This window comes from Myotis brandtii, unplaced genomic scaffold (assembly GCF_000412655.1).
Source record: "Myotis brandtii unplaced genomic scaffold, ASM41265v1 scaffold196, whole genome shotgun sequence".
In the NCBI taxonomy this organism is placed as follows: domain Eukaryota; kingdom Metazoa; phylum Chordata; class Mammalia; order Chiroptera; family Vespertilionidae; genus Myotis; species Myotis brandtii.
In genome coordinates, this window is record NW_005357311.1 from 1,925,947 (window position 1) to 1,937,681 (window position 11,735).

The 11,735-nt window shown below is 39.4% G+C and overlaps 1 protein-coding gene across 2 annotated transcripts in view; it reads right to left on the minus strand.

Moving 5' to 3' along the window:
• The window catches only part of IPMK (inositol polyphosphate multikinase), a 32,079-nt gene extending 20,991 nt beyond the window's left edge, over positions 1–11,088 (minus strand). For both annotated transcript variants that reach the window (XM_014538705.1, XM_014538704.1), the window contains exon 1: positions 11,010–11,088. In XM_014538705.1, the coding sequence (XP_014394191.1) occupies positions 11,010–11,073 (64 nt within the window). In that variant the 5' untranslated portion in view covers positions 11,074–11,088. The remainder of the gene's footprint in view (positions 1–11,009) is intronic.
• Positions 11,089–11,735: the final 647 nt, after the last annotated feature.

Sequence of the window (11,735 nt, forward strand, 5' to 3'; positions counted from 1 at the left end):
CAAATCCCTCCCACCTGAAAAAGTATCAAGATTTAAAAGGGGGGGGGGGGGGGGGGGGGGAAATAACAGAAATACTAAATCTAAGACAGTAGCCCAGCATCAGTTTAACTAAATTCTAGGAAGAATATGGCTTATCACATCGGCCTGCGGATTGAAAGGTCCCAGGTTCGATTCCGGTCAAGGGCATGTACCTGGGTTGTGGGCACATCCCCAGTAGGAGATGTGCAGGAGGCAGCTGGTCGATGTTTCTCTCTCATCGATGTTTCTAACTCTCTATCTCTCTCCCTTCCTCTCTGTAAAAAATCAAAATATATTTAAAAAAAAAAAGAATATGGCTTATCAGCCTCTTACCTTATCAGAGGAAAGGACTTATACTCTTTGTGGGGAAAAAAATTCCCTGCTGTTCTTTAAATAAAATGTGAAAAAATCCAATAAAAAAATCAATAAAACGTGATGCATAATCAAGAGAAAACAAAGTCAACTGACAAACACAGAAGTTGACAGATGACTAAGTAATTTTAATCAGCAAACAAAGATGTCAAAATGATTATAAACATGTAAAAAAGTTATAGAAAAAAATGACTATAAATGCTGAATAGATGAGGTATTTCATCTATTGGGAAACACTAATTGTGTTCAGGAGAGAAACAGAAATTGTAAAAAAGATCTAAAGCAGAGTTAAACAGGAATACTGGGGGGGAAAAAATCCTTTGGCAAATCAGCCTCTCTAAACATAAGATTACTAGAGGCCCGGTGCACAAAATTCATGCACTTGGTGGGGGGGGGGGTCCCTCAGCCCAGCCTGCACCCTCACAGTCCACAGTCCAGGAGCCCTCAGGGGATGTCTGACTGACGGCTTAGGCCTGCTCTCTGCCTAAGCCGTCAGTCGGACATCCTTAGCACTGCTGTGGAGGTGGGAGAGGCTGTGAGCCTGCCTCAGGGCTTCTGGCTGAGCGGCGCTCCCCCTGTGGGAGTGCACTGACCACCAGGGGGCAGCTCCTACATTGAGCGTCTGCCAGCTGGTGGTCAGTGCGTGTCATAGCAACTGGTCGTTCCATTCAACCAATCAAAGTGTAATATGCCGTTTGGTCAATTTGCATATTAGCCTTTTACTATCCTAAATAATAAAAGCCTAATATGCTAAGTGTCCAGTCGTCCGTTCAACCAATCAAAGCGTAATATGCTAATGATATGCTAAGGCCACTCAATCGCTTGCTATCATGTGCACTGACCACCAGGGGGAAGACCGGTCGCTATGACGTGCACTGACCACCAGGGGGGCAGATGCTCCAACCGGTATAGGTTAACTTGTTATTGGGGTAAGGACTGAGTGAGGCAGGCCAGACATGCCCTGGAGCCCTCCTGTGGTCCCTCCCCGACCCCGATCGTGCACCTGGCCTGTGCCCCCTCACAATCTGGGACCTCTTGGGGGATGTCAGAGAGGTGGTTTCAGCCCAATCCTACAGGCCAGGCCAAGGGACCCCACTGGTGCACAAATTGGTGTACTGGGCCTCTAGTATAGGATAACAGAGGAATTTCAAGCCCACGGAGCACTGAAAGTGTATTAGTCTGCTCGGGCTTCCGTAACAAAATACCATGGACATATGGTTTAAAGAGCAAATATTTATTTTCTCACTGTTCTAGAGGCTAAAAGTCCCAGTTCAAGGTGCCAACCAATTTGGCTCCTGGTAAGAGCTGTATTCCTGGATTGTAGCCTTCTCACTTTGTTCTCGCATTGTAGGGGAGAAGGAAATGAGGGAGAGGAGGAGTGGGAGGGGGGCAGGGAAGAGGGTGAGAGTGTGAGAGAGAAAACACTCTCATGTCTCTTTTTATAAGAACAAGAATCCCACTGGATCATGCCCCCACCCTGGTGACCTCATTAATCTTAATTACCTCCGTTAAAGCCCTATCTCCAAATACAATCATACTGGGGGTTGTTGTTTTTTTAACATATGAATTTTAGGGAACACAACATTCAGTCCATAACAGAAGATAACCATAACAACTACAAAATTCAAACTTGTTTTACTGACTAAACTGGTTCAATCACCAACATTAATAGTCTAGCAGAACAGATATTTTAATTTCAGGCAAAAATACTGTTTGCATAAGTTGTTTAAATCCTACACATAATGTCTAGAATTTAATTAAAAAAAATTATAAGACATATGAAAAAGCAAGGGTAAAAAATCACTGTCAAAAGATAATGCAACGAATAGAACAGTTTGAGGTGACACTGATGTTGTAATTATCAAAGACGCTTAAAATAACCATAACTAATATGTTAAAGGTTATAACAGAAAAGGCAGTAGACAGATGCATGAAGAGATAAGGAATTTCAGTAGAGAGGAATTTTGAGTAAATAGAATATTAGTAATAAAAAACATATAACAGAGACAAAAATGCTTTCTATGGGCTCATCAATAGACACAAAGTAGCAGAGGAAGGAATCAGTGAATTTAATGACAGGTTAACAGAAATTACTCAAATTGAAACACAAGAAGGAAAAAAAAAGAAAGTAGAAAACAATCAGAAGGAAGTACCCACAAAATCTGTGGAATATCAGTCTGAGAAAACTATCATTAGAATTCCACCCCCTCTTCCCTAAAACATGAACAACAGTATCAGACAACTTGGCCATACTGACAAAGAATGCTACATAGTACAGATTATATGTTTTTTCCTGGACAAATGGAACATCTACCAAGACTTACCACATGCTGGACGATAAAATCGAAAGGAATTAAAATCACATAGAGATTATTCTCTGACCATAATGGAAATAACAGTAACATATTTAGAAAAATACCAAATAGAATAAAGGTAAATAGACTTCTATTTAATCCATGAATCAAAATTCAGAAGGGATAAATATTAGAAAATATTTTTTGCTAAATGATAATGAAAACTAAACATATCAAAATTTGTGAAATGCAGCTAAAAAATACTGCTTAGTGCTTAGTGGAAAATGTGTCATTTTAAATGCCTGTATTAGAAAAGTAAAAAGAAGGTTCCAGCCTGGACAGCATGACTCAGTGGTTGAGCCTTGACCTATGAACCAGGCGGTTGTGGTTCGATTCCCGATTCCCGGTTGGGGCACAAGCCTGGGTTTCAGGCTCGGCATTCAGGAAACAGCCAATCAATGATTCTCTCTCATCATTAATGTTTCTACCTCTCTCTCCCTCTCCCTTCCTCTCTCTGAAATCAATAAAAATTTATTTTTTACAAAAAAATTTTTTTAATGGTTCCAACCTAAAATGCTAGAAAAAGAACATATTGACCCCAAATAACTGGAAAGACAGGAGCAAAAATAATAAATAAATAAATAAGAATGGACAATGGAGAAATGCCAATGAAACTAAAAGGTTCTCTGATAAACCTCTAGCTAGACAGATCAAGAAAAGAAAAAGCAAACATAAATTACCATTACCAGGAATAAATAAAAGATAACAGTACAAATCCGACAAACATTAAAAGCATAAGAGAATTATGAACTTCACACCAATAAACCCAACAACTTAGGCGAAATGAATACTTTCCTTTAGACACTAATTATTAAAATTGACACAAGAAGAAATGGAAAATCTGAGTTGACCTATGTCTACAAAAAACACTGAATTCACAATTTTAAATATCCGGAGGCAATCATAGGCTGAAATACTTCACTAGTAAATTCTATCAAACATTTAGAAAAAAAATAATACCAATCTTACCAAATTTGCTCAGAAAAACAGAAAAATAGTAAACAATTCCCCACATATTTTGTGAAGCCAACATATTCTTGATTTTTTAAAACCCCAAGGCTTAAAAAAAATTACAGACCATTCTCTCAAATGAACATAGTCACAGAAATCTTTAATAAAACATTAGTAAACCTAATCCAGCAATATATACAGGGTAATTTATCATGACCATGTGGACTTTATTCCAGGAATGCAAGGTTCATTTAAATATTTCAAAATTAGTAAGTATGTTGATGTTTTGAGGGGACAGGGCCCTCAATGAGAAAAAAAGGAGACACAAATATAGAAGAAGCAAAGAAGAACCCTGCAGTATTAGCTTTAAATTATAGGTAAATATAAACTCAAATTTTTAAGAATACAAAATTATGTACTTCTTAGTCCAATCTGCTGAGAAGACAAACAGCAGCTACACACAAGAAGCAATGGTATACCCAGTGCTCGATATTAGTTTTAAATACCATTTACCCCTAAAGGAACCAGATTTCTTGAAGAAAAATTGGCTCATTCCAGGGCTGGGACAGGGAAAGTATAAGATGAACATCAAACATCTTATTATGGCAGAAAGTGAGAAAATGCTTTCAAAGAAAAAAAAGGGAAATGTTTAAAAGACACAGGAGCCAGCTTGAAAAAGCTCCCACTGCCCAAATCTGGGACAACATGAGCATCAAAATGAGCAGCAACAATAATGGCTAAGATCTAACCGTGGAAGTTTGAAAAGACTATTAGTCAAACCTAATAATGAATGAATGAATGAATGAATGAGAAAGAGAGAGAGAGGGGGGAGGGAAGGAAGGAAGGAAGGAAGGAAGGAAGGAAGGAAGGAAGGAGAAAGAAGAAAGAGGAGAGAAGGGAAACTAAAGGAAAATACCAACTAACAAATGTAACAGGAATGACTGAATATTACCATTTTGCAACTATCATAGCAATAAGTAAGTTGGTCAGATATCGTCAATGGATGCTTTTAACACTGGGTGAAAACTTTGATTAGGAACAGGATATTTAACAGTCTCAAAATATTCCTCTAAATAATTACACTTCATTACAATAGGAAAAATGAAAACTTTACAGTGGAAAATATGGCAGACAACACTTACCCAGGAAATCAAAGTTACATCCAGTAATGCAACTGACATTCTGTGTCTTATGATATGATGGTCCAAGAATACAACATAACTAATATATATTTTATCAAAAATGCATTTATCTGAATCCAATCATGAGACAACAGCCTGACAAACTTAATTTAAAGGATATTCTAAAAACCCATATGCGCCCTAACCAGTTTGGCTCAGTGGATAGAGCATCAGCCTGCGGACTCAAGGGTCCCTGGTTCAATTCTGGTCAAGGGCATGTACCTTGGTTGCGGGTACATCCCCAGTGGGGTTGTGCAGGAGGCAGCTGATTGATGTTTCTAACTCTCTATCCCTCTCCCTTCCTCTCTGCAAAAAAAAATCAATAAAATATATTTTTAAAAAATAAAATAAAAACGCATATGCCTATACTGTTCAAATATTTCATGGTTATGAAAAATAAAGAAAAGATAAAAAACTGCTCCAAATGCCTATGGAGTCATAACAACTAAGTGCAATGTGTGATCCTGGATGGGGGAAAATTGCTATAAACGGATATTATAGGATAATGGTAAAAGCCAAATGTTAAATATTCTGAACTTGATAATTTTCTCATGATTAAGAAAACATTCTTTTCTTAAAAGAGACATACACTTATTTAGAGGGAAGGAATCATGATGCTTATAAGTTAGTCTTAAATGGTTCTGCAAAATCATTATCATACACCACAGAAAATGATATGCAGATTCAAAACAGATACAAAAGCAATATGTAGATTCAAAGCAGATACAAAATCTTACTACGTTTCTTGTGAAAAATGATATGTTGATTTAAAATCTATAAGGAAATGCAAAGGTCCAGAAAAAGTCAAGATAACCTTGAAAACGAAGTGGAATGCTTACTCTTCAGTACATCAAGACTTATTCTAAAGCAACTTGAATCAAGACAGTGAGGTATTATTTCTAGGATTAACAAATCAGTGAAAGTAAATACATGAGGACCCTCGAAGATGGCGGCATAGGTAAACACCGGAGACTGCTGCTGCAAACAACCACTTCAAAAATACAACTAAAAGACGGAACGGACATCACCCAGAATCACAGGAAGGCTGGCTGAGGAGAGACTCTTCAACTAGAAGGAAAAATAACAGCACACCGAGGCTCAGAGGAGGCGCAGTGTGGAAAATACTCAGGTGCGGAGGTGCGCGCGCAAAGCGGGCTGGTGGCTGAGAGCGCGGTTGTCGTTTTCGGTCAGGGGGGAGTCTCAGACTCTGAGCTCCAGATACGGGCGAATCGCTGGGGACTCGGACCCAAACGGGAGAAGCGGGAGTGTCTGGCATCAGTTGGAAGGCAGCTTTCCCTCCGAGGTTTGCAGCGGTTCCGGGGGTTCTGAGAAGCAGAGCCTCTGGGAACAGGACTGAGGGCACCATAACGGCTCCCTCCGCCCGCCCTGTTGAGCCCGCCCCGCCCAAGCCCTGCGCAGAGCCATTTGCCGGATCGCCTCAGGCAAAGGCTAGATTAGCACCTCCGTGGCAGCAGCTGATTCACACAGCCAGTCTGCCTGGTGGTCAAATCCCTCTAGTATTAACTACAACAATCAAGGCTCAACTAGAACAACAATGCGCACAAAGACCACTAGGGGGTGCACCAAGAAAGCATAAAAAATGCGGAGACAAAAAAACATGACAGAAATGGAGGATATAGAGCTAAAAATCGCAATTTTGAGGGCTTGCAAAAATGTGCTAGAAGCTGTCAATAAACTTGAGGAGAGAGTCACGAAAACTAATGAGACCCTCGATGCTATGATAAAGAACCAACTAGAAATTAAGCATACACGGACTGAAATAAAGAATATTATACAGACACCCAATAGCAGACCAGAGGAGCGCAAGAATCAAGCCAAAGATTTGAAATGCGAAGAAGCAAAAAACACCCAACCGGAAAAGCAAAATGAAAAAAGAATCCGAAAATACGAAGATAGTGTAAGGAGCCTCTGGGACAGCTTCAAGCGTACCAACATCAGAATAATAGGGGTGCCAGAAGATGAGAGACAGCAAGATATTGAAAACCTATTTGAAGAAATAATGGCAGAAAACTTCCCCCACCTGGTGAAAGAAATGGACTTACAGGTCCAAGAAGCGCAGAGAACCCCAAACAAAAGGAATCCAAAGAGGACCACACCAAGACACATCATAATTAAAATGCCAAGAGCAAAAGACAAAGAGAGAATCTTAAAAGCAGCAAGAGAAAGAGACTCAATTACCTACAAGGGAATACCCATACGACTGTCAGCTGATTTCTCAACAGAAACTTGGCAGGCCAGAAGGGAATGGCAAGAAATATTCAAAGTGCTGAATACCAAGAACCTACAACCAAGAATACTTTATCCAGCAAAGCTATCATTCAGAATTGAAGGTCAGATAAAGAGCTTCACAGATAAGGAAAAGCTAAAGGAGTTCATCACCACTAAACCAGTATTATACGAAATGCTGAAAGGTATCCTTTAAGAAGAGGAAGAAGAAAAAGGTAAAGATACAAATTGTGAACAACAAACATGCATCTATCAACAAGTGAATCTAAGAACCAAGTGAATAAATAATCTGATGTACAGAATGAACTGGTGATTATAATGAATCAGGGACATAGAAAGGGAATGGACTGACTATTCTTGGGGGGGAAAGGGAAATGGGAGATGCAGGAAGAGACTGGACAAAAATCGTGCACCTATGGATGAGGACAGTGGGTGGGGAGTGAGGGCGGAGGGTGGGGCGGGAACTGGGAGGAGGGGAGTTATGGGGGGGAAAAAAGAGGAACAAATGTAACCTGAACAATAAAGATTTAATTAAAAAAAAAAAAAGAAAGTAAATACATGAAAGTCCAAAAGCAAATCCAGATAACTGACTGAAAAGAATGGGGTATATGTGCACAATGGAATACAACTGAGTTAATGAGGAAGCTGTCCATGAACTGATATTACTGACTTCTAGGATATACTGTTAAGTTCAAAAAGCAAAATACAAAACATATATATAGCACGCTGTTTTTTGTTTTGAAAAGAGAAATGAGAAGACCTATATAGATCTGCTTCTTTCTGTAACAAAAAACAGAAATGAAAAATCAAAACACAATAAACTGGTTACCTACAAGGGATGCTAAGGAATGGGGTACAGTGATAGGGAATGGCATGACACTTCTGATATACCTTTATGTAAAGTTTGACTTTTTTAATAGGCTTTCAAAAATATCTAGCTAAATAAACTAAGAACTAAGTTTAAACAGAAACATGAAGAACTAAGTTTAAACAGAAACAAATGAATCCAAACTGTACTTCAAAAGAATATGACCATAGAGAAGGGGGAGCTAAAAATAAACCCCCCAAAAGCCCTAATCCAAATAACTTTTTAAGAGTTTCCAACCACATACCCTCGGTACAAGGGAAAGTATCAATATGAAATGCTGATTATTAACATAGAGGGAGTGGTAGAACCAGAAGAAAATACTAATTTTTCCACTAGAAAAATTATTAGGCAAGAATCAGCAATAGATGCCAAATCTAGGGGTAAAGTATGATGAGGATCCAGATATCTGTATGATCTTAAAATTAAAACATTTCCCCACAGATGCTTATTAGTTGAAAGGGGGAAAATATTAACAATATACTGGAGAAGCCAGACCAAACTTGGGCCAGATGATCAAAATCAATAATGGGTAGATGGACATTGTGAGCCTCCAGATATGATACCTTAAAGAGGATACACTAGGCCCTGGCAGGTGTGGCTTGGTTGGTTGGACCTCGATCTGTGCACAGAAAGGTTGCTGGCTTGATTCTCCACAATGGTACATGCCCTGATTACGGGCACAATCCCACGTAGGGGACATGCAGGAGACAGCAGATGGATGCCTCGCTCTCACATCATGTTTCTCTTTCTCCCTCTCCCTTCCTCTCTCTAAACATCAATAAAAAATGTTTTAAAAATAAATAGGATACACTTGTATAATATTCCAACCAGAAATGCATTACCTGAATTTCATCATGAGAACCCATCAGAAATCCAAATTAAAGAATATCTCATAAATAACTAGCCTATATTCTTAAAAAATGACAATGTTATAAAAGACAAAGAAAGGCTGGGGAACTGATACAAATTAGAGGAATCTAAGAGACATGACAACTAAATGCAATAAAAGATCATGTACTACTTTTACAATTAAAAAACAACAACTATTGTTCTTAGAAAAATTCAATGTACTTTGATGAAATAGGATGTGAGTGAAGAACATAAAATACAACTGATATCAGAACTATAAAATACTGTCACTTAACTATACCAAGATCTATTTTTCTGTTCAAGTACTGTTATGCTATTGGTTCCATGTTCTTAATTTTTAATTTAACAAAGGCAATGTCGATGTAAAAAACATCCAAACCGGTAGAGAATTTTTATGTGTTCATTCAAGCAAAAACTGATGACAATTGCTGGGAAGCAAGATTTCAAAATACTCTGAAGAATGGCAATTTTCAGTTTCTTTTATGTATTTGAAATTAAGGAAGATTACATAAAGGAGGAAGAAAGCAAGGAGAGAATTACAGGACAGTTAACAAGATTACGTGCTCTCTAGACTAGAGGGTGGTTATTTAAAAAATGTGTTAATCTTAGCAAAAAAACAATGGACAGGGCTCGCTTAAGGCAAAGATAAATCTTTTACTAAAGTTATACACCTACCATGACCTGCCCAGTTAGGAATTTATGATCAGATCACACTGTGAGGTTACTTTCCTGAACAGTTTTTTCATTCACACCAACAACTCCTTTTTGAAAATCACTAAGATACCAACCCTAAATCGGAAAACTCTGGTTACGTGCCGATAGTAACAAACATTTTAGACAAATATTCACACAAGGTTTTTAAGAAAGTTTATTCTGAGAATTTCAGTTGACAGCCAAACCAAACTATGACCTACACGATATACTTGACAACTCTTACGTGCTTTGTTATAGTAGAGAGACATAAATTCTTGAGCTCTGAATTACTGACCACCTTGTTATGCATTTTAGGAATAGGGAAGATTGTCATAGTGTTCTTTCACTAACAATATAAGCAAGATTGTGTAAATAAATGAGAATTAAATTCATCAAACATTTATTAAATAGCATAGTATGTTTGAGGTATTGTGTACTACAAAGACAGTCCCTTAGTCTTACAAAAAAGTCTTACAAAATTGAAAAAAGTTTATTTTCAGTTGAATGGACTCCTTCCTCTAGAATCTAAATTACTCTTACTTAGGTCATTTGAGTGACAAATTCTTCAGCCACTGTTCCCAATGTAGTTGTAAGTCACATTCAAGGTACATTTGTAATGAGTCAGAGACAACCCTCTGAATAGGCTCACTATTACATACTTTGATAAGCAGTGGTTACAGTCTTAAGTGACAATCATCGAAGATTGTGCTTATGTTGGGGTTTTTTTGCTTATCTCTTCTCCTTTACCCAGAAGTAGATCTCTAGGTACCCTTAGGAAACAATGATTTATTCAGGCCTCTAGAATAGTGTATTAGGAATATTATCATTACAATTATCAATATAAATCAATAGGTATACATCTATTAGCAATACTCCTTAAGTACTCTCAAATTCTCATTACCTTAAGTGACACAGGAGACTATAGGCTACGCATCTTGAGAACGCTGTTTCCTTACATCTATATACACACCTTGAGAATGATACTTATTTCCTTCTCTGGTACTAAAGGACCGGGCAATTTTCACATTACACTCCCCTCCCGGAGTTTAACTGAGCCCCATGCACAAGGCTGTGGGGATACGCAGATTTGGTCTCCAACCTCACGGAACTCGCAATTGAATGGGGAGAAAGGCACACAAACTACACGACACTATCATTAATGCCAACTTTCAACGAAGGAAAAGTAGGTAAAGATAAGCGTAGTGGGATGTGTCGCTCAGCGAGAAATAACCTACATTCAAACGAGTGCCCGTCCATTTTCCACCATCTTTACCTCCAAGCACAATAATACACGGTGGGGAAAGCCGTCCTGAGGCAGGACCCTAGGTTTCTGCCTCCTAACACACAGCAGCTGTGTGACTTTAGGCTTGTCACTTAACCAGACCTAACCAGCCTCAGTTATTCTGACTAAAAATGTCAGCATTACCTGCCCGGCCTAAACCCAAATCATCTTACCAGCATAAACCAAATTGTCTCCAGTGGCTTCCAGGTCTAAGACCTGCCTTACTCGCCCACGCATCCATCAGACGCCCCAGTTCATTGTGGCCCAGGAAACCAGTGTGAGTAAGCTAGGTGCATTCGAGTTCCTAAACTGAACTTGAAATCATCAAGAGGAAAAAAAAAAACAAACAAACAACGGATATTCCACATGCCATGGATACAGCCTATAAAAAGATGATCAAGAATAACTGAATGTCTGACCCGTGGGCCATTCTAGCACAGCAGAGGGCTGTTGTTTCCTACCAAGAATCCGAGTTTCTGCTCCAGGAACCAAGCCTCCCGGAGAAATCTACCAGATTATCAGAAAAACCTCCCCAGGGGCAGGGAGGGATCCCGGATAAGACAAGCGCGCGCTCTCTCTCTCTCTCTCTCTCTCTCTCTCCCCCATGTTTTCCCCTGCCCTCCAGCTATGCACTGCAAAAAGCACTAGATTAGCATCATCTGCATCTCATTCCTTCCCTGTAGCAATCGCTACCCGCTCCTAATAAACAGACCTCGTGCTCGGGGGAGAATTTACTTCCCCATCCAGTCCAATTAAAGTTCCTTATTTTCTCCAACAACGCCGCCTCCAATCAACACGCGCCCTCCCTGGGGAGGAGGCCAGGCACTCCTCCCTCTCCCCCGCCACCTCCTGCTGCCAGCCCGGCGCCCCACGCCCTGGGATCGCCCCACTTTTCGGGA